Genomic DNA, 22,975 nt, shown 5'->3' on the forward strand with positions numbered 1-22,975 from the left:
TTACCTATATTTTTAAGTGTTTCACAGGCGCATGCACATGTGGTATGGTGTGTGTGTGTGTGTGTGTGTGTGTGTGTGTGTGTGTGTGGCATGAGACTCAACATCTGAACACTCAGGACTCCGTTCCCTCCTACTGTGTGGGTCCGGGGTTCTGTGAAGGAGGTCTTCCTCTAGCAGGTAGGAACTTTATCTGGAAAGCCATCTCACTGACCCTCGAGACTCACCCTTGTTGAGAAATAAGTATGGAGTGGTAGGAAACATTTTATTCAAAATACACCACAAAACTTAAGGCAGAAATAAAACATAAGTTAGTTTTCAGAGAGTCATTTCCAAAAAGCTGTGATGTCCCTTAGTTCCTAAGGGTCACGTGATGGACTGCCTTCCTTGGCATTCTGATGCCCTATGCACTTTGCATACTTACCAATGAAAAGGGTCAGAGAGTTATGTCCCCTGGGCCAGCCAGCTGGCCTGTTCAGTGAGGCATGAGCTACCGCAGAACAACTATTGTTAACCATTGACTTCTTACCATAGCCACATGTGAGCTGCAACAAGAACTGAGTGGCCATGACCGTCCACGTGAGCCACTCAGAGAAACTCCATCCACCTTTGGGCCAAATCAAGAGCAGACCTGGCTCATATTTTATTGTCAGCATTGGTGTCCTTACAAACCAGGAATGCTGGAACTAGACAGGCTGAATTATTGTGATAGCAGCACTGTTATTTTTTTATAACAAGACTTCCACTTATTTAATGGCTGTTATCTCCTTTATTTTTTAAAGATTTATTTATTATTATATGTAAGTACACTATAGGTGTCTTCAGACACTCCAGAAGAGGGACTCAGATCTCATTACAGACAGTTGTGAGCCACCATGTGGTTGCTAGGGTTTGAACTCAGGACCTTCTGAAGAGCAGTCTGTGCTCTTAGCCACTGAGCCATCTTACCAGCCCCAGGTGTTATGTCCGATGATCCACATGATTCTATATTTCATAGGAGGGAGAATTATTAGATCCAGAGATGTCAACGATACCGAAAGAACATAACTCACAGAATTAACAAAGCAAGGATCTTTGGAGCTCACAGAGATTGAAATGGCAACCAAGGAGCACACGTGGCTCTTCCCTACATCTTCTTGTTTAATATTGTGGTTGTTAGCTTGGTGCTTTGTGGAACTCCTAAACATTAAGTAGGGTTGTCTATGATTCTTATTTTTTTTTTTGGTTTGGCTTTTATTTTTTTATTGATATATTTTTATATACATTTCATTTTTTACATGTAATAACTTTTTTATTCGATATATTTTTTATTTACATTTCAAATGATTTCCCCTTTTCTGCCCCCCCCACTCCTGAAAGTCCCATAAACCCCCTTCCCTCCCCATTTTTCCCATCCACCCCTTCCCACTTCCCAGTTCAGGTATTGCCCTATACTGCTACACTGAGTCTTTCCAGAACAAGGGGCCACTCCTCCGTTCTTCTTGTACCTCATTTGATGTGTGGATTATGTTTTGGGTATTCCAGTTTTCTAGGTTAATAACCACTTATTAGTGAGTGCATACCATGATTCACCTTTTGAGACTGGGTTACCTCACTTAGTATGATGTTCTCTAGCTCCATCCATTTGCCTAAGAATTTCATGAATTCATTGTTTCTAATGGCTGAATAGTACTCCATTGTGTAGATATACCACATTTTTTGCATCCACTCTTCTGTTGAGGGATACCTGGGTTCTTTCCAGCATCTGGCAATTATAAATAGGGCTGCTATGAACATAGTAGAGCATGTATCCTTATTACATGCTGGGGAATCTTCTGGGTATATGCCCAGGAGTGGTATAGCAGGATCTTCTGGAAGTGAGGTGCCCAGTTTTTGGAGGAACCGCCAGACTGATTTCCAGAGTGGTTGTACCAATTTGCAACCCCACCAGCAGTGGAGGAGTGTTCCTCTTTCTCCACACCCCCTCCAACACCTGCTGTCTCCTGAATTTTTAATCTTAGCCATTCTGACTGGTGTAAGGTGAAATCTCAGGGTTGTTTTGATTTGCATTTCCCTAATGACTAATGAAGTTGAGCATTTTTTAAGATGCTTCTTCGCCATCCGAAGTTCTTCAGGTGAGAATTCTTTGTTTAACTCTGTACCCCATTTTTTAATAGGGTTGTTTGGTTTTCTGGAGTCTAACTTCTTGAGTTCTTTATATATATTGGATATTAGCCCTCTATCTGATGTAGGATTGGTGAAGATCTTTTCCCAATTTGTTGGTTGCCGATTTGTCCTCTTGATGGTGCCCTTTGCCTTTCAGAAACTTTGTAATTTTATGTGGTCCCATTTGTCAATTCTTGCTCTTAGAGCATACGCTATTGGTGTTCTGTTCAGAAACTTTCTCCCTGTACCGATGTCCTCAAGGGTCTTCCCCAGTTTCTTCTCTATTAGCTTCAGAGTGTCTGGCTTTATGTGGAGGTCCTTGATCCATTTGGATTTGAGCTTAGTACAAGGAGACAAGGATGGATCAATTCGCATTCTTCTGCATGCTGACCTCCAGTTGAACCAGCACCATTTGTTGAAAAGCCTATCTTTTTTCCATTGGATGTTTTCAGCCTCTTTGTCGAGGATCAAGTGGCCATAGGTGTGTTGGTTCATTTCTGGATCTTCAATCCTGTTCCACTGATCCTCCTGCCTGTCACTGTACCAATACCATGCAGTTTGATTTTTCCCTTTTCTGGGTCCCCACTCCCCGCAAGTCCCATAAGCCCTCTTCCCTCCCCCTGTTCTTCCATCCACCCCTTCCCATTTCCTTGTTCTGGAATTCCCCTATACTCTTGCACTGAGTCTTTCCAGAACCAGGGGCCACTCCTCCATTCTTTTTGGACATCATTTAATTTGTGGATTATGTCCTGCGTATTCAAAGTTTCTAGGCTAATATCCACTTATCAGTGAGTGCATACCATGATTGATCTTTTGAGACTGGGTTACCTCACTTAGTATGATGTTCTCCAGCTCCATCCATTTGTCTAAGAAGTTCATGAATTCATTGTTTCTAATGGCTGAATAGTACTCCATTGTGTAAATATACCACATTGTTTGTATCCATTCCTCCGTTGAAGGACACAAAGATCCAACTAAGAAAGAGAATTTCAGGCCAATTTCCCTTATAAACATCGATGCAAAAATACTAAATGAAATTCTTGCCCACCGAATCCAAGAACACATCAAAACGATCATCCACCATGATCAAGTAGGCTTCATCCCAGGGATGCAGGGATGGTTCAATATAAGGAAATCCATAAATGCTACCCACTACATAAACAAACTCAAAGAAAAAAAAACACATGATCATTTCATTAGATGCTGAAAAAGCATTTGACAAAATTCAGCATCCTTTCATGCTAAAAGTCTTGGAAAGGACAGGAATCCAAGGCCCATATCTAAACCTAGTAAAAGCAATAATCAGCAAACCGGTAGCCAACATCAAACTAAATGGAGAGAAACTTGAAGCAATCCCACTAAAATCAGGGATTCTTTTTTTTTTAATTAGATATTTTCTTTATTTGGATTTCAATTGTTACCTCTGACTCTTTTGCCTGCACTTCTGACCTCTTCCCTCCTACTGTGTTACCTAATCTTTCCTTGTGCCTGGTCTTGGTCTTACTGCATTTTGTGATGCTGTATTTGGTTGTTATCACTGGGAAACCTGTTGTTTTATACATAAAAATGGATAAACAGTATATCTAGGGGAGATGGGGGTGTGTATAGGGGAATTAGAAGGTGGATAAATTGAGATCAGGATGTATTGTATGAGAGAAGAATTTTAAAAATACTTGTTAACTGCCTCCCAAATGTAATTAACAGGTGGCACTTAGTATAATACACTCCAAGCAAAACAAGTCCACTGGCTGGTTTTGTGTCAACTTGACACAGGCTGGAGCTATCACAGAGAAAGGAGCTTTAGTTGGGGATGAGATCCGCTGTGGGGCATTTTCACAATTAGTGATCAAGTGGTGAGGGCCCCTTGTATTGGTGGTATCATCTCTGGGCTGATAGTCTTGGGTTCTATAAGAGAGCAGGCTGAACAAGCCAGGGGAAGCAAGCCAATAAGGAACATCCCTCCATGGTCTCTGCATCAGATCCTGCTTCCTGACCTGCTTGAGCTCCAGTCCTGATTTCCTTTAGTGATCAACAGCAATGTGGAAGTGTAAGCTGAATAAACCCTTCCCTCCCCAACTTGCTTCTTGGTCTTGATGTTTGTGCAGGAATAGAAAACCTGACTAAGACAACCAGAAGACTAGATATTTTCCATGTAATGACTCAGTGACCTTTGACTTGTCTTAACCACTGGTCAAATACAGAAAAAGATCTTGGAAGATCCACAGACACACTGGAGAGAACATATCACTTACAACTTAAATGTGGGCTTCAGTCATTACAAGGGAGGCTGGAATGGAAACTCCAGAAAAAGGAAACAGCAATGGATAAAAACTAGCCAGTCTATTATAGTGATGTTTGGATGGCAGAACTGATAAGATAAAAAATTTAGGAATTAGAAATAGAAGTCAGTTATCCTCTAGGCTTGTGGTATGGGAGGCTACATAAAACCTCACATGGGTATGATGCTGGGAAGTACTGGAGGCTCACAGTGTGGGAGGAAGGAGGAATGGTGTGAATCCCAAAGGACTTTATTCTTAATATGCACTTTAAAATATTTTCAGGCCTTAAATGAAGGACATCATGTTTTGGAAATATAAGAGCTATCAGTACTAGAGATATGACATAGGACACAGATTTGAGATTCTTCAAAATGCGAACAGTGAGGAACAATGAGATCAGCTTAAGACAGCACACAATGAGAGCATATACATACAGAAAAACAACCTATGGTGTGTGGGGGTGTGGGTGTGGGTATGGGTGTGTGTGATTTGTCTGCATTAGTATGAAGCACTGAAGGTCTAGAGAGTAGAATGTTCTCTGCCTGTTAGCTCAGAGTTGAGTAGAAATGGTCAAGAATGTGTTGGCTGTATGTTATGAGATAAAAACTGTAAAATATAGAGTGGGAGAAGAGAAAAATACATAGTCAATGTCAATACCAAATGGATAAGTTGTTCTTAATACATCACATGAATGAGCATTTCTGTCTTTGCTGATGTGTGTCAAATGGTGCTGGCAGACTTAGCAAATGCTTCTGTGAGGAGAGAAGCCTACTCACTCCCACTTCTGTGGACTGACATTCAGGAAAGGCTTAATTTGTCAAAATACCATGCTGCTTGGTTCCACATCTAAATCTTAAAATAACACTAACTGATATAGATTACTATTTTGTTAAATATATAACATAGACATATAACTTTCAAAAGTGAATAGAAAACAGGAGTAACAGACATTTGCTCCTTTACTCAGTTGCTGTGGAAGACTGTTCTGTTGGCTTCCTGTAGTGGGCTCTCTACAGAATGATTAAAAATACCAAATGAATGGCTTGTTACTCATCTGTTAATTAGCAGGATTGTGGAACTCATTTTGTAGACTTAAATAGCATTTTGTGAAAGCAATACTCACATTTGATATCAGTCCAGCACTGAAGCACACATGAAGAATTGCTTTTGTAAAACACTTCATTTTTATACAATAATAGACTGATAAAATCAGAGAGCTTCTGAAATATTACTACTTTTAAAATCTATGTGTATAACTGCTAAAAATTAAAGAGAGATTTGAATAGTACCCCAACCAATGATGTCACTGAGTTTTATTGTCCTAGATGATGAAAGGATATTAAACAAGAGATTTTTACATTTTTAATGGTTCCTATTTTTCAACTTTTCTACCACTAATGTGGATCACTTAAATGCCATCTCTCTATAGTTTGTGATTGCTGTGATATAGTTGCACACATTTTCCTTATGATTCTTTTCTCTCTTTCCCATGCTCATATCTCTGCTAAAAGTAGAGACACATCAAAAGTAAACATTTTAGTGTCTTCAAGGATGATGGTAAATGTTCAATTTCCATAATATATCTTTTAATTTTTATTACTATAAGCAGTTGATACACTGGTGAAACTTTTATTTTGAAATTTTAAAAAATTTAAAAATTGTTTTAATAAGTAAATAGGAAATATATTGCAACATATGGAATATGGTAATTAAAGATTTTACTCCATAGAATATTTTAATAAAATTTGGCAATAAGGTAAAAAAATACCAGAGAATATTAAAAGTAGCTTTACAACTTGTTATTGTTAGTGCGATGAAAATCTGCAGTCTTTGGAAGAGTTTTGTATGAAGAAGTCATACAGCTTTGATTCCCTCTTGGGCACATAGATAGTAGTGACCATTCATGAATACAAAGTCAACAGAATTTGCATTGTAGTCACTACCAGAAACACTTGTGGATGTCTTCTCTCTAATCCTGAACACGGCTATCCCTAGATCTGTCTTGTGTAGAGCACGTCTTCCAAGAATGATCTCAAGATCCTTTAAGTAAAAATATTGATCATAATTCACAACTCTCATCAGATGTGATCTGGCATTGGCTCATTATTATGCTTTTTGTGAGACTTAGAGGTATAATATGTCTTAATAAATTCAACTTTTGCTTTAGCCTCCTCAAGTCTTTCACAGGTTTTTTGTAAGATGAGTGTATCAATAACAAATTTCTCTTCACAGTGCCTTTTATGTATTTCTTCCGCCCTATGAGGCAAAAAGAAAAGTCAAATGCTATAATTTTAGTTTACAAAACACATACAAACTGGGACATATAGATGAAACTGGATGTTTGTCAAACATTCATAAGCAGAAGGACAGAGCTTAGGTCATATAATATTACTACATTGTTAAATAATAGTCAATGCATATCGTGCTAATATTTATGAGATTTTCATTGCAAAAATCTGAGATTCCTCTCACAATTCTGCTTCCATGTCAGACTTCTTGGAACTCAAAATAAAATAAGTCCCATCTACTTGGGCTTCTCAGCCAATGGCTTCTTGTTACAGCAATTCCACCAGAGGAATACATATTCTAAATTAGAGAGATCTAGGTTAGATTACCCTAGAAAATGTCATAACAAGAAAAGTTATTCATTCATACCCATTTATTCATTCATTCACTCATTGTTAAAACATGACAGTATTTCCACATACTTCAAACTAGAACAAAAATAGAAGGATACATCAATGAAAGTACACAGGCATAAGAGAAAGATGCACTGAACAGTTGCATCAAATGCTTGACTAAAACAAGAAACCCATTATGGAACAAGACAAAATAAGATACGAAGTGAATGTTAATACTGAATCCAATAACATAAGGAGAGAGACAACAACGAATTTTCAAACATGAAATAACCCATAGGCTTTAAATATATATACAGTTTCAAGGCAAAGAATTAGGCCATTTTGTCTGAACCATTTCAAAGAGCATGAATGGTTAAAACTGAGGCAGGAAGAGCAATAAGTACATCAACATATGCTCTGAGAAGTGACATTACTCTTTTTCTGCTCAGCTCAATTTTGGTGAAATTCCCCAGTTTGGTTCATGGAGTAATACATTTCTACATATGTCTCATCAGAAATCTTGACTCAGAGGGTGAATATGGATGTTGAGTTATAAGCTTTCAACTTAATAGCTAGATTTAGGATACATTTTTAAAATTCTCTCATTTTCTCATCTTTCAGGACTGGATAGTCTAACTCATAGGGTTCATTGAGTAAAACACAAAATGAGTTACACATTGTAAATTCCTGACCTTTAGTGAGTCCCTTTACTCAATAGTTAACAGAAAGCATAAGAAATACTAACAGATGGAGAGAGGTTACAGTTCTCTTTGAAAACACTCATTCAGCCGGGCAGTGGTGGTGCACGCCTTTAATTCTAGCACATGGGAGGCAGAGGCAGGCGGATTTCTGAGTTCAAGGTCAGCCTGGTCTGCAGAGTGAGTACCAGGACAGCTAGGGGCTACATAGGGAAACCCTGTCTCAAAAAAACAAACAAACAAACAAACAAACAAACAAAAAACAAAAAAAAGAAAAGAAAAGAAAAGAAAAAATAAAAAGAAAATGAAAAGAAAAAGAAAAAGAAAAGAAAAATCAAAAACAAAAAAAGACAATACAAAACACAACAATGTGCCTATCACTGGACAATCACTCAGCTGACATCAGCTACTCTGTTCTCTGTAGGCTTAGAATTTTCAAAACTTATTTGAGGTTCTTATATGTTTCAACCTCCCTTCTAGCCTACCTACCAGGTTACGGGAGAAAAATGGTTAATGGAAAAGTGGGCTGTGGACCTGTTTAGTAGTAATTCTTTGGAGCAATTGCACTCTTTGCTGTCAGGATACCAGCAGTCCAGTACAATAGCAAACAAGTCAGTAGTGGCTGCTCCGACCAACAGAAAGGGCAAGGCTCTACCATATCAGCACGAGTTAGCAGAAGTGGCCAGAAACAGCGGGAATACCACTGGTTCTTTGGCACATTTCTCTCTACAAAGTGAAGATTAGCAAAGAGCAGCCAGGTGGTGGTGGCGCACGCCTTTAATCCCAGCACTTGAGAGGCAGAGGCAGGCGAATTTCTGACTTTGAGGCCAGCCTGGTCTACAGAGTGAGTCTCAGGACATCCAGGGCTACACAGAGAAACCCTGTCTCGAAAAAAAACCATCCCCCCCCAAAAAAAAAGATAAGCAAAGACCAAGAAAAAAGCAAGAGCAGCAAAGATGAGCAAAGAAGAGAAGCACTGTACTCACAGTAACATGAGACCCTCCTCCACTGTTTGTGGGCTTCTACTTATGTTCTACAGCACAGTAACACGAGACCCTCCTCCACTGTTGGTGGGCTTCTACTTATGTTCTACAGCACAGTAACACGAGACCCTCCTCCACTGTTGGTGGGCTTCTACTTATGTTCTACAGCACAGTAACACGAGACCCTCCTCCACTGTTGGTGGGCTTCTACTTATGTTCTACAGCACAGTAACGCAAGACCCTCCACTGTTTGTTGGGTTCTACCTATGCTCTTTCTATTACTTGCCCTTGCAAGCGTCTGTTTTCAGCAAAATATCACATGCCCTCTCATAAGACAGCTTCAAAAAAGACATCATGTGACATAACTGACTTGTTAAAGAAACCAGACATTCCCATGTCAGTTCTCAATTTGGAACACAGATAATGCACATAGATGCTCATGCAGCTGAGTAGAAATCAAAACAAAGCATACTTTAAACATACAAAGTAAAGCGAAGTAAATGTTAAAAGTATTATACTGAAATTATTATGTGAAAGGTAAAGATCACTAGCTATGGACAAACAAATAACTATTTAAAAGAATCAATGAATGATCGATACATGTGAGTCAAAGTACTTGGACATGTCAGCATCCAACAGTTGGGAAAGAAAGTAAATTCTACTGATCATAAAAGTAAAACCAACAGTTATGGATATTTAAGAAATGCTACAGCATATCTATAACTAAAATGATGTCTCTGTACAGAAAAGCCAAAGTAATTACTTAGGCCCATTTGGATAACCCAGGATATCCCCTTTAAAGTGGATTAACTAACTAATAATACTCTCACACACAGGTGAGAGTCCTCTCCACCAGCATGTACAGCAGCATAGCCACTCAGCATTGCCACCTCTCTGAGGACTAGAGCTCAGTCACCATCTTCTAGGTTCAATGAGTGTAACAAAATTTCCTTCATCAAATATAATGTTGCTGATATGAAATAAGGCTGAAACTAATGGGAAATGTACCATGTTCAAGAAATTTGAAGATATTATTACACTTCCAATTTTTTTCAAACTAAGATACCCATTTCATCCCAATTTTCTATACCAAGAACATTCATAGTAGGAACTTACACTGAATTTAAGCAAGAAAAGTAGACTTTTACCCTTAAGGGGCAGACACGGAATATAAAACTAATCTATGCCACCTATAATTTTACGTATACGGATATGGTGGTGAAAAGGAATTTGATCTATAGGGCTATTATCCCTTTAGTAAATACAATATGGGAACTTGCAAATACAGTGATACTTGTATCTGAAGCTTTATATTTGGTGAAGGCTTGAAGCTGCTCTTCTAGGTTGTAGGAGAAAGAGTGAACAACTGAGGGACCAATAAGGTTGGGTTTATAAAAGCCACAGGGTGATGTCATCTAGCTGACAAATTAGGTGATGGAGTTGGCTGAAACACCTATAGGCAGGAATTGGCAGTAAAGGACAGTTGGCTTTGTGAAGACAGCAGAGAGAAGGACTAGAGGGATACTAGACAGAGAACAATCTGGGGAACACAGATCCTACAGTAGACAGCAAATGCACAAGGTAGACATGAGGCAGATGAGTGTCATCACAGAGTTTAAACATGCATGTGGTGAAGGCAAAGGAATAAAAGAGTTGATAGACAAGATTCTGGGCAGTGGTGGTGCACACCTTTAACCCCAGCACTTGGGAAGGAGAGACAGGCAGATTTCTGAAGGGCAGCCAGGGCTATACAGAGAAACCCTATCTCAAAAATCAAAAATAAACAAATTACAAAATAGTTTATAGATTTTGGCCACAAATAAATATGAAAAGATGCCAGAAAGGGGAAAATCATTTGAAATGTAAATAAAAAATTATCGAATAAAAAATAAATATGAAAAGATTAACTGCTCAGAAACAGAGCAGTCTCTAGGGAATAGAGGTCCTTCATGCATATGTGAGGGTAAGTTATTAGTTTGTTATTAATGTAAAATGTGCTTGGAGCCATAACATGTTCTTTTCTTGAATACAGAGTAGCTGTCTATATCAACTTGGAGGATATGAATATACAAGATGCTGTTTGGAGAAAAGCTTTATAAGTCAGGATACAAAGACCACAATGGACACTGCAACATGAATGTGAAATGTCCGCTGAGAGCTCAGTGCTTCAGCATTGCTCCCAACTATGGACCTTCGTTTCATTTGGCTTGCGCATTTTCTTTTGTCGTATTGCTCTTTTGTTTTGTTTGTGTGTGTGTGTGTGTGTGTGTGTGTGTGTGTGTGTGTGTGTGTGTGTGTGTGAGAAAGAGAGAGGGGGGAGAGAGAGAGAGAGAGAGAGAGAGAGAGAGAGGGATGGAGGGAGGGAGGGAGGGAGGGAGGTGGCAAGGTTTGAGAAGAAGCTGGAAGAAATAACATAATCAAAATATGTTGTATGAAAAGAAATTACATTTTAAAATAATAAAAACTATGAAATTGAAAAACTTCAATGGTTAAAAAGTGAAAATACCTTTGGAGTTAGTTACTAAGGGGTAGATAACATATGATTTTCCCCACTATCTGTATTCTTTGCATCATAAATGGAGAGTGTACCAACAAAAGGTAGCTACACAGAGGAAATGGTCATATACATGCCATTTTCATGAATATACTGATAGAAGTTTCTCACTCAATGTATATCATACAGTACTGAGATTCTCCCCATAATACAGATCATTATGCTTATATAGCCTTCTTCAAATTGTAGACATGTCATGCCATAGCAGAGTGCATATTACTGAAAAATGAAATATGAGTAAAGTCAGAAGGATAAGTAAATACAAAGTTGGGTATGAAATGGAGAGCCATTTGCTCTCTATAAGAAATCCTGCTGTTCTGGCAAGAGGTTAGAACTACACTGGAACACTTAATGTAAGAGGACGCTAGACTAAAACAAAACACATTGCCTGAAACATCATTGAGAGGTCAAATACTCTGTGAACAATGGAAGGTACCCACTTCAGTCAGAATGATACAGGCAGAGCTGTGACAGGGAAATGATGTTCTTCTGTAGACAGAGTGCATGGATGAAGTTCTGGCTTCAATCCCTGGCACCACATGAACTTGGCATGGTGACACAGAACTGAAATCCCAGCCCTCTTTAGATGGAGGCAGGAGGCTTAGAAGTTCAAGGTCACTCTCTTCTACACAGAACCTGAAGACAGCCTTATGGCCTTGTCTCAAACAAATGAACAGAATTAGTTAAGATTTACAGGATGGTACATGGGAATGAGTTCAGAAAAGGCTGAAGAGTAGAAATAGAGGACTGAGTGAGAGGGATCATGTGAACTTTGAGACTATGCCACTTTAAATTAGAAGAGGCACAGGGATAGCAAAGATGGCTCTAGTTCAGATTTTCTTTAGAAATACAAAGGGATGAAAAGAGGAATCTGGAATGTGTTACTAGCACTGGCCAGAGGTGAGACATCAGTGACTGTCTGTGCAACTAGAACTCAGTAGGTTTTCATCAGTGATGCTAGGAGACGAAACAGTTCTTTTCATTCCCAATCTTTGTAATTGTCACCCTTTAGTTTGCTTGTGTTTTCCAGAATATAAAGCTATAGAAGAATACATCTTGACACAGCTCAGCATTGGCTTTGTAAGTCACAGTAGACTGAAGGCTTGCTATGCCTAAGCCATGAACTTACCTTAGTTTCTTCATTTCCATCAACAAATTCTGCTTATATTTTTGGTTTTCCCATTTTTCAGTAACATCTAAGTGCTTTGCTTTTGTTTCAGACAAGTTTCTCTTCAGTTTATCAACTTGAACGATTCCTTTCAGCAGAACTGACCTCTCATTGTTGAGGGAAAGAACTAAAGACTGGTCTGCAGCATTAATTTTTTTTTCGGCTAGAAACATAGATTTCCGCTCTCTAACTTTTTCCAGGTAGGCGAGTCTCTCCCTCCAGATTCTCTGTAAGCCTTTCTGGACTGTCTCATTGTCCTTTTCCATTAGTTTTCTTGCCATAGAAATTTTCTTCCTTAAATTTTCTCTAATGTTGAGCCTAGCTTTTTCCTGGTCAACTTGTGCTGCAACCATGGCTGCGAATTTTCTTGCTTCTTCCTCTTGCTGCTTTTGTTCTGCATAATATTGATCAATATCATCAAACATGTGGAGCTTCATGCCAGCCCTCTGCGTGGCTAGAAACTCTCTCCTTTCCCTTAGCTGCCGATGAGACTCTCTTTTAACTGGTGGCTTTTGACGAGTGGCAGGAAATGGCTGCAGATATTCTGGAAAATAGTCCCATTTCATCTCCTTCAGCATGTCCCCATACTTGAGTGAACGGGAGGAATATAGAGGGATCTTCACTGCAGATATCCTAAACTTGGTGTCTACTTCCTCATCCTCAGATTCAGCTTTCATTTCCTTCTGACCTATAGAAGGGGAGACAGACAGACAGCATAAGAACTGAGCTTATTTTCACTTCAAATACACTGGAAGCTACATTAAATCACTTCAAGCACATTTCTCCAAGTTCCAAATTCTGATATGGGGAAAGAAAACCACCATTACAGCTTTGTTCCATATGAATGTACCTCATAGAATTCGTTCTTCCTTGTATCACTTTTCATGGGAACTTGACTTGCACAGCCTCAGTATTTCCACTCTGTCTTACATGTGGTACTTATTACTAAGAAGATGGTCTCAGACATGGTTTCATGTACGTGAGACATAATGTTATATACTCAGTGGTATGTTTTATGGAGTTAGACATTTTTATACACTTACACACAGAAATGTATATACAGTTTGCTAAAAAGAAAACCATGAGCAAACAGGTTCAGGCAGAGTCAGACAGCACCTGTCATCAATGGGTACCCAGAGAGATCTGTTCTATGCCGTGTGCAGGTGGATTCATTGTAGTTTATCATTTGCCAGTTTGGAGATGGTCTGGAATGGTCAGAGCTCTATTGTTGGGATTGGCTGTGACATATTTTTTTTACAATCATTGTCCTGATTGGTTGTTAGTTTTGTGCACTTGCTAAGTTTGTTAGTTGAAGGATCTTGGGCTGGAAGCTTTATAGCAAACATGACAACATTATTCTGTGTTTTCCAATAGTGCTGCAATTAGTTACATTGTGTTTCTAACTATAGTGAAATCTTGTAGATGACATCAAAGTGTTTGTCCTCTCTTTTAAAAAGACACAAGATTCAGTCTCCTTGCCACTGCATGTCAGGATAAGCTGAATCTCAGTACTGAACAAAAGTACACTCTCTCATCTTAGCCAAAACTTTTAAAGAACATGTCTCCTTGGTTGTCTTCTCATTTGCCTCTGACCTCTTTATAGACATGAGGATAAAACATCCCAGCTCACGGTGGAGCTATGGGACGAAAGTGTCTCTGGTAATTGAACCAGCAGCTGCCATACTAATCACACAGTAAAGCTGTCCAGTTGGGACTATGATGAAGCCAGAAATAAATGGGAATCATGCTTGATACCATATCCATTCCTGGGCTACTTATTAGGACAACAAGTCTGACAAATACAGTGGTAATATCCTTTGTTCCCATATATACCCTTTATAAACCAATTGATGAACAACAACACATAGACATAAAATACACTTACAAATCTCAGGAAAGAAAAGGGTTCCTGTGTGAGACTGCCTCCTCTGCTTGAGAATGCAGCTCTGTGAGTCTATTTAGTAATTTTTAAAATCACCCCTATATGAGGATGACACCTGCAGGTGACAGGAATATAGAAAAATAATTTTAACTAAAGGCCCAGAGAGTATCCTCATGATGTGATCAAGCTGTGTATACTATTAAATAATAAATTAAGCACAAAAATTAAAATGCAATACTTGAGAATACAAACCCAAAGGATCCAAAGATAAATATGAAAAATGGCCAAAGCTAGATAGTGGAAACCCTGCTGGTGATGGTAGAGCCACCAACCACTGTCTACTTGAGTAGCCCAGCAGTTCTTCTGTTCCTGGGACCCCTCTGTACACACACAGTAGTTCTTCTGTACCTGGGACTCCTCTGCACACACACAGTAGTTCTTCTGTATCTGGGACTCCTCTGCACACACACAGTAGTTCTTCTGTACCTGGGACCCCTCTGCACACACACAGTAGTTCTTCTGTATCTGGGACCCCTCTGCACACACACACAGTAGTTCTTCTGTTCCTGGGACCCCTCTGAACACACACAGAGTAGTTCTTCTGTATCTGGGACCCCTCTGCACACACACACACAGTAGTTCTTCTGTATCTGGGACCCCTCTGCACACACACAGTAGTTCTTCTGTACCTGGGACCCCTCTGCACACACACACAGTAGTTCTTCTGTTCCTGGGACCCCTCTGAACCAACAAAGCATTTGCTCCGGGGCCCACTCACAATTATCCATTTACATTCCTTAGAAAAACTCTGGGTTTTTTTCATACCTTTTCTACAAAAGAAAACAACCTTAAGTGTTTCCTCATTGGCAGGATGAAGAATGGTGCTAACATTTTAGCTGCAGGGAAAGAAGCTGCAGTATAAAGAGGTCTCACTATTTATACAAAGACCATATTCACCCATCACCAGACTCTTGGGGGTACATTTATGTTTTGTGCAGAATGCTGTTTCCTCTATTGTCCAGATTAGTTTCATTCTTAAATGCTCTTTCATACAGCATTTCTCTATAATCAATAAGCAAGATTGCTCCTTAAAATCTTGTAGCGGGGGAGTGAGGTGGGGATGGGTAGGTGGATGGGTGAGAGGTAGTGGGGGTAGGGGGAGCACCCTCTCAGAGGCAAAGGGGAAGGAGGATGGGCTGAAGAACTCTTAGAGGGGGGACCAGGAAGGGGGCAACATTTGGAATGTAAATAAAACTATTTTGAAATATATTATGATAGCTTCTTCATCATGTAGTTGATCACATGCTACTAATGTCCAAAGACTCGTAATAAAGCAGATATAGGAGTCCCTTAGCGGGTACGTCTTCTTTGATTTTAACTCTACCCTAGTACTTTACACATAAATCATCTCAGAATATTGCTTCATTCCAACACTGCTCAGCAGTTATACCTATTGGAAGGAAGAGTAGACAAATGGAGAGACAGATTTGATTCTCAAGATTAAAGTCACTTGAACTACTTAAAGCCTTGAACATGGAGTCAGTCTGACCAGGTCCAAATCCTACTGCTACCACTATGAGGTCTAGGAATGTGTGTTAATTCACTGGTTTCTGTGCTTGGATACAACAATGTATAACTTACTTAACTAATTCTTTTATACCTATTCATGTGAATCTTTTGACTTCTTGCTTCTGATGTGAAAATATGCATGGCTTCATTCCAATTTTTATTGGGTTGTTTTCTGTCATTGAGTTGTATAAGATTCTTATGAATTTTATATATCATCCTTTATCCTATATGCAATGTGTAAATATTATTTCCTTTATATACTCTTTAATATTTTTATCAGATATATTCTTTATTTACATTTCAAATGATTTCTCCTTTCCTTGCTCCCCCTCCACAAAAGTCCCATAAGCCCTCTTCCCTCCCTCTGTTGCCCAATCAAACCCATCACATTTCCCCAACCTGGTATTCCACTACACTGCTGCATTGAGCCTTTCCAGGACCAGAGGCCTCTCCTTCCTTTTTCCTGGGCATCATTTGATATGTGAATTGTTTCTTGGGTATTCCGAGCTTCTGGGCTAATATCCATGTATCAGTGAGTGCATACCATGTGGGTTATTTTGTAATTGGGCTACCTCACTTAGGATGATATTTTCCAGTTCAAACCATTTGCCTAAAATTTCATGAATTCATTGTTTTTAATTGCTGAGTAGTATTCTATTGTGTAAATATACCACATTTTTTGTATCCATTCTGCAATTGAGGGACATCTGGGTTCTTTCCAGCTTCTGGTTATTATAAATAAGGCTGCTATGAACATAGTGGAGCATGTATCTTTATTGCATGCCAGAGAATCCTCTGGGTATATTCCCAGGAGTGGTCTAACAGGGTCTTCCAGAAATGTCATGCCCAGTTTCCTGAGGAACCGCCAGACTGATTTCCAGAGTGGTAGTACCAGCTTGCAATCCCACCAGCAGTGGAGGAATGTTCCTCTTTCTCCACATCCTCGACAACACCTGCTGTCTCCTGAGTTTTTGATCTTAGTCATTCTGACTGGTGTGAGGTGAAATCTCAGGGTTGTTTTGATTGCATTTCCCTAATGATTAATGTTGAACATTTCTTAAGGCACGTCTCAGCCATTCGAAATTCTTCAGGTGAAAATTCTTTGTTTAGCTCTGTACCCCATTTTTTAATAGGGTTATTTGGCTCCCTGGAGTCTACCTTCTTGGGTTCTTTGTACATATTGGATATTAGCCCTCTGTCGGATGTAGGGTTAGTGAAGATCTTTTTCCAATTTATTGGTTGTGGTTTTGACCAATTGACAGTGTCCTTTCCAATACAGAAACTTTGTAATTTTATGAAGTCTCATTTGTCAATTCTTGATTTTAGAGCATAAGCTATTGGTGTTCTGTTCAGGAAATTTTCCCCTGTGCCCATGTGCTCAAGGGTCTTCCCCAGTTTCTTTTCTATTAATTTCAGTGTGTCTGGTTTTATGTGGAGGTCCTTGATCCACTAGGACTTGAGCTTAGTACAAGGAGATAAGAATGGATCAATTTGTATTCTTCTGCATGTTGACCTCCATTTGAACCAGCACCATTTTTTGGTAAAGGTTATCTTTTTTCCACTGGATGGTTGTAGCTCCTTTATCAAAGATCAAGTAACCATAGGTGTGTGGGTTCATTTCTGGGTCTTCAGTTCTATTCCATTGATCTACCTGCCTGTCACTGTACCAATATCATGCAGTTATTTTTGTTCTTTTTTTTATTTGATATATTTTTTATTTACATGTCAAATGATTTCCCCTTTTCTGGCCCCCCCACTCCTGAAAGTCCCATAAACTCCCTTCCCTCCCCCTTTTTTCCCATCCACCCCTTCCCACTTCCCAGTTCAGGTTTTGCCCTATACTGCTACACTGAGTCTTTCCAGAACAAGGGGCCACTCCTCCGTTCTTCTTGTACCTCATTTGATGTGTGGATTATGTTTTGGGTATTCCAGTTTTCTAGGTTAATAACCACTTATTAGTGAGTGCAAACCATAATTGATCTTCTGAGACTGGGTTACCTCACTTAGTATGATGTTCTCCAGCTCCATCCATTTGCCTAGGAATTTCATGAATTCATTGTTTCTAATGGCTGAATAGTACTCCGTTGTGTATATATACCACATTTTTTTGCATCCATTCTTCTGTTGAGGGATAACTGGGTTCTTTCCAGCTTCTGGCTATTATAAATAGGGCTGCTATGAACATAGTGGAGCATATATCCTTATTATATGCTGGGGAATCCTCTGGGTATATGCCCAGAAGTGGTATAGCAGTATTTTCGGAATGGACATGCCCAGCTTTCTGAGGAACTGACAGACTGATTTCCAGAGTGGTTGTACCAATTTGCAACCCCACCAGCAGTGGAGAAGTGTTCCTCTTTCTCCACATCCTCGCCAACACCTGCTGTCTCCTGAGTTTTTAATCTTAGTCATTCTGACTGGTGTAATGTGAAATCTCAGGGTTGTTTTGATTTGCATTTCCCTAATGACTAATGAAGTTGAGCATTTTTTAAGATACTTCTCAGCCATCTGAAGTTCTTAAGGTGAAAATTCTTTAACTCTGTACCCCATTTTTAATAGGGTTATTTGGTTTTCTGGGGTCTAACTTTTTGAGTTCTTTGTATATATTGGATATTAGCCCTCTATCTGATGTAGGGTTGGTGAAGATCTTTTAACAATTTGTTAGTTGCCGATTTGTCCTTTTGATGGTGTCCTTTGCCTTACAGAAACTTTGTAATTTTACGATTTGTCAAATACTACCGAGCCATAGTGTTAAAAAATTTATGGTATTGGTACAGTGACAGGCAGGTGGATCAATGGAACAGGATTGAAGATCCAGAAGTGAACCCACACACCTATGGCCACTTGATCCTCGACAAAGGGGCTGAAAACATCCAATGGAAAAACAATAGCCTTTTCAACAAATGGTGCTGGTTCAACTGGAGGTCAGCATGCAGAAGAATGCGAATCAATCCATCCTTGTCTCCTTGTACTAAGCTCAACTTTTTTCCCATTTGTCAATTCTTGCTCTTAGAGCATATGCTATTGGTGTTCTGTTCAGAAACTTTCTCCCTGTACCGATGTCCTCAAGGGTCTTCCCCAGTTTCTTTTCTATTAGCTTCAGAGTGTCTGGCTTTATGTGGAGGTCCTTGATCCATTTGGAGTTGAGCTTAGTACAAGGAGACAAGGATGGAACAATTCGCATTTTTCTGCATGCTGACCTCCAGTTGAACCAGCACCATTTGTTGAAAAGGCTATCGTTTTTCCATTGGATGTTTTCAGCCCCTTTGTCGAGGCTCAAGTGGCCATAGGTGTGTGGGTTCATTTCTGGATCTTCAATCCTGTTCCATTGATCCGCCTGCCTGTCACTGTACCAATACCATAAAGTTTTTAACACTATGGCTCGGTAGTATTGCTTGAGGTCAGGGATACTGATTCCCCCAGAATTTCTTTTGTTGTTGAGAATAGTTTTAGCTATCCTGGGTTTTTTGTTATTCCAGATGAATTTGAGAATTGCTCTTTCTAACTCTATGAAGAATTGAGTTGGGATTTTGATGTGTATTATATTGAATCTGTATATTGCTTTTGGCAAAATGGCCATTTTAACTATATTAATCCTGCCGATCCATGAGCATTGGAGGTTTTTCCACTTTTTGAGGTCTTCTATTTCTTTGTTCAGAGTCTAGAAGTGCTTGTCATACAGCACTTTCACATGTTTGGTAAGAGTCACCCCAAGGTACTTTATACTGTTTGTGGCTATTGTGAAGGGGGTCATTTCCCTAATTTCTTTCTCAGCCTGCTTATCCTTTGACTATAAGAAGGCTACTGATTTGCTTGAGTTGATTTTATAACCTGTCACTTTGCTGAAGTTGTTTATCAGCTGTAGGAATTTTCTAGTGGAATTTTTTGGATCACTTAGACTATCATATCATCTGCAAATAATGATAGTTTGACTTCTTCCTTTCCAATTTGTATCCCTTTGACCTCCTTATGTTGTCTAATTTTCCGAGCTAGTACCTCAAGTACAATATTGAAAAGATAAGGAGAAAGGGGGCAGCCCTGTCTAGTCCCTGATTTTAGTGGGATTGCTTCAAGTTTCTCTCCATTTAGTTTGATGCTAGCTACCGCTTTGCTGTATATTGCTTTAACGATGTTTAGGTATGGGGCTTGAATTCCTGTTCTCTCCAAGACTTTAAGCATGAAGGGATGCTGAATTTTGTCAAATGCTTTTTCAGCATCCAATGAAATGACCATGTGGTTTTTTTCTTTGAGTTTGTTTATGTACTGGATTGCATTGATGGATTTCCTTATATTGAACCAACCCTGCATCCCTGGGATAAAGCCTACTTGATCATGGTGGATGATCATTTTGATGTGTTCTTGGATTCGGTTGGCAAGAATTTTATTGAGTATTTTTTGCATCGATGTTCATAAGGGAAATTGGTCTGAAGTTTTCTTTCTTTGTTGGATCTTTGTGTGGTTTTGATATCAGCGTAATTGTGGCTTCATAGAAGGAATTGGGTAGTGTTCCTTCTGTTTCTATTTTGTGGAATAGTTTGAAGAGTATTGGTGTTAGGTCTTCTTTGAAGGTCTGATAGAATTCTGCACTGAAACCATCTGGTCCTGTGCTTTTTTTGGGGTGGAAGACTTTCGATGACCCCTTCTATTTCTTTAGGGGTTATGGGACTGTTTAGATGATCTATTTGGTCCTGCTTTAATTTTGGTATTTGGTATCTGTCTAGGAAATTGTCCATTCCCTCCAGATTCTCCAGTTGTGTTGAGTATAGGCTTTTGTAGTAGGATCTGATGATTTTTTGAATTTCTTCAGTTTCTGTTGTTATATCCCCACTTTCATTTCTAATTTTGTTAATTTGGATACTTTCTCTGTGCCCTTTGGTCAGTCTGGCTAAGGGTTTATCTATCTTGTTGATTTTCTCAAAGAATCAGTTCCTGGATTCATTGATTCTTTGTATGGTTCTCTTTGTTTCCACTTGATTGATTTCAGCCCTGTGTTTGATGATTTCCTGTCTTCTATACCATGCAGTTTTTAATACTACTGCTCTGTAGTATTGCTTGAGGTCGGGGATACTGATTCCCACAGAAGTTCTTTTACTGTTGAGAATAGTTTTAGCTATCCTGGTTTGTTTGTTTGTTTGTTTGTTATTCCAGATAAATTTGAGAATTGCACTTTCTAACTATAAAGAACTGAGTTGGAATTTTGATGTGGATTGCATTGAATCTGTATATTGCTTTTGGCCATTTTAACTATATTAATCCTGCCAATCCACGAGCATGGAAGATTTTTCCATGTTCTGAGGTCTTCTTCAATTTCCTTCTTCAGAGACCTGAAGTTCTTGTCATACAGATTTTTCACTTGTTTGGTTAGAGTCACACCAAGATACCTTATACTGTTTGTGGCTATTATGAAGAGTGTCATTTCTTTCTTTCTCAGCCTGCTTATCCTTTGAGTATAGAAAGGCTACTGATTTGCTTGAGTTGATTTTATAACCAGCCACTTTGCTTAAGTTGTTTATCATCTGTAGGAGTTCTCTGGTGGAGTTTTTGAGTCACTTTGGTATATTATCATATCATCTGCAAATAGTGATAGTTTGACTCCTTCCTTTCTAATTTGTATCTCTTTGACCTCCTTATGTTGTCTAATTGCTCTAGCTAGAACTTCAAGTACTATAATGAAAAGATATGGAGAGAGGGGGCAGCCCTGTCTAGTCCTTGATTTTAGTGGGATTTCTTCAAGACTCTCTTCCATTTAGTTTGATGCTGGCTACCTGTTTGCAATATATTGCTTTTTTACTATGTTTAGCTATGGACCTTGAATTAATGTTCTTTCCAAGACTTTTAGCATGAAAGGACGCTGAATTTTGTCAAAAGCTTTTCAGCATCTAATGAAATGACCATGTGTTTTTTTTTTTCTTTGAGTTTGTTTATGTAGTGGATTTCATTGATGGATTTCTTTATATTGAACCATCCTTGCATCCCTGGGATGAAGCCTACTTGATCATGGTGAATGATCATTTTGATGTCTTCTTGGATTCAGTTGGCAAGTATTTTATTGAGTATTTTTGTATCAATATTCATAAGGGAAATTGGTCTGAAGTTCTCTTTCTTTGTAGGATTTTTGTGTGGTTTTGTTATCAGTGAAATACTTCATAGTATGTATAGCCATAGTGAATGTGGCGTCATAGGAGTTGGGTAGTGTTCCTTCTGTTTCTATTTTGTGGAATAGTTTGAAGAGTATTAGGGTTAGGTCTTCTTTGAAATTCTGATAGAATTCTGCACTAAAACCATCTGGTCCTGTGCTTTTTTGGGTTGGGAGTGTGTCAATGACCATTTCTATTTCTTTAGGGGTTATGGGAGCATTTAGATGGTCTATCTGATCCTGATTAAACTTTGGTAGTTGTTATCTGTCTAGGAAGTTGTCCATTTAATCCTGATTTTCCAGTTTTGTTGAGTATAAGCTTTTGTAGTAGGATCTGACTTTTTTTTTTATTTCCTCATTTTCTCTTGTTACTTCTCCTTTTTCATTTCTGATTTTGTTAGTTTGGATACTGTCTCTGTGCCTTCTGGTTAGTCTGGCTAAAGGTTTATGTATCTTGTTGATTTTCTCAAAGAACCAGATCCTGGTTTTATTTTTTTGTACAGTTCTTTTTGTTTCTACTTGGTTGATTTCAGCCCTGAGTTTGATGATTTCCTGCCTTCTATTCCTATTGGGTATATTAGCTTCTTTCTGTTCTAAAACTTTGAGGTGTGCTGTTAAGCTGCTAGTGTATGCTCTCTCTAGCTTCTTTTTGAGGAACTCAGAGCTATGAGTTTTCCTCTTAGCACTGCTTTTGTTGTGTCCCATAGATTTGGGTATGTTGTGCCTTCATTTTCATTAAATTCTAAAAAGGCTTTGATTTCTTTCATTTCTTCCTTGACCAAGGTATCATTGAGTAGAGCATTGTTCAGTTTCCATGTATATGTGGGCTTTCTTATTTTTGTTTTGTTTTGTTTTGGCTATTGTAGACCACCCTTACTCCACAGTGATCTGATAGGAGGCATGGGATTAGTGTGATCTTATATCGGTTGAGGTCTGTTTTGTG

General features: G+C 38.9%; 1 protein-coding gene across 1 annotated transcript in view; it reads right to left on the minus strand.

Moving 5' to 3' along the window:
- Nucleotides 1-6,499: 6,499 nt before the first annotated feature.
- Nucleotides 6,500-22,975, minus strand: part of Lrriq3 (leucine rich repeats and IQ motif containing 3) — a 93,826-nt gene continuing 77,350 nt past the window's right edge. The window contains exons 6-7 of the mRNA XM_052178471.1: nt 12,407-13,133; nt 6,500-6,677 (exon numbers count right to left, since the gene is read on the minus strand). Coding sequence (XP_052034431.1) covers nt 6,500-6,677; nt 12,407-13,133 — 905 coding nt within the window. The remainder of the gene's footprint in view (nt 6,678-12,406; nt 13,134-22,975) is intronic.

The sequence above is a fragment of the Apodemus sylvaticus genome, chromosome 4 (genome assembly GCF_947179515.1).
Source record: "Apodemus sylvaticus chromosome 4, mApoSyl1.1, whole genome shotgun sequence".
Taxonomy (NCBI): Eukaryota; Metazoa; Chordata; class Mammalia; order Rodentia; family Muridae; genus Apodemus; species Apodemus sylvaticus.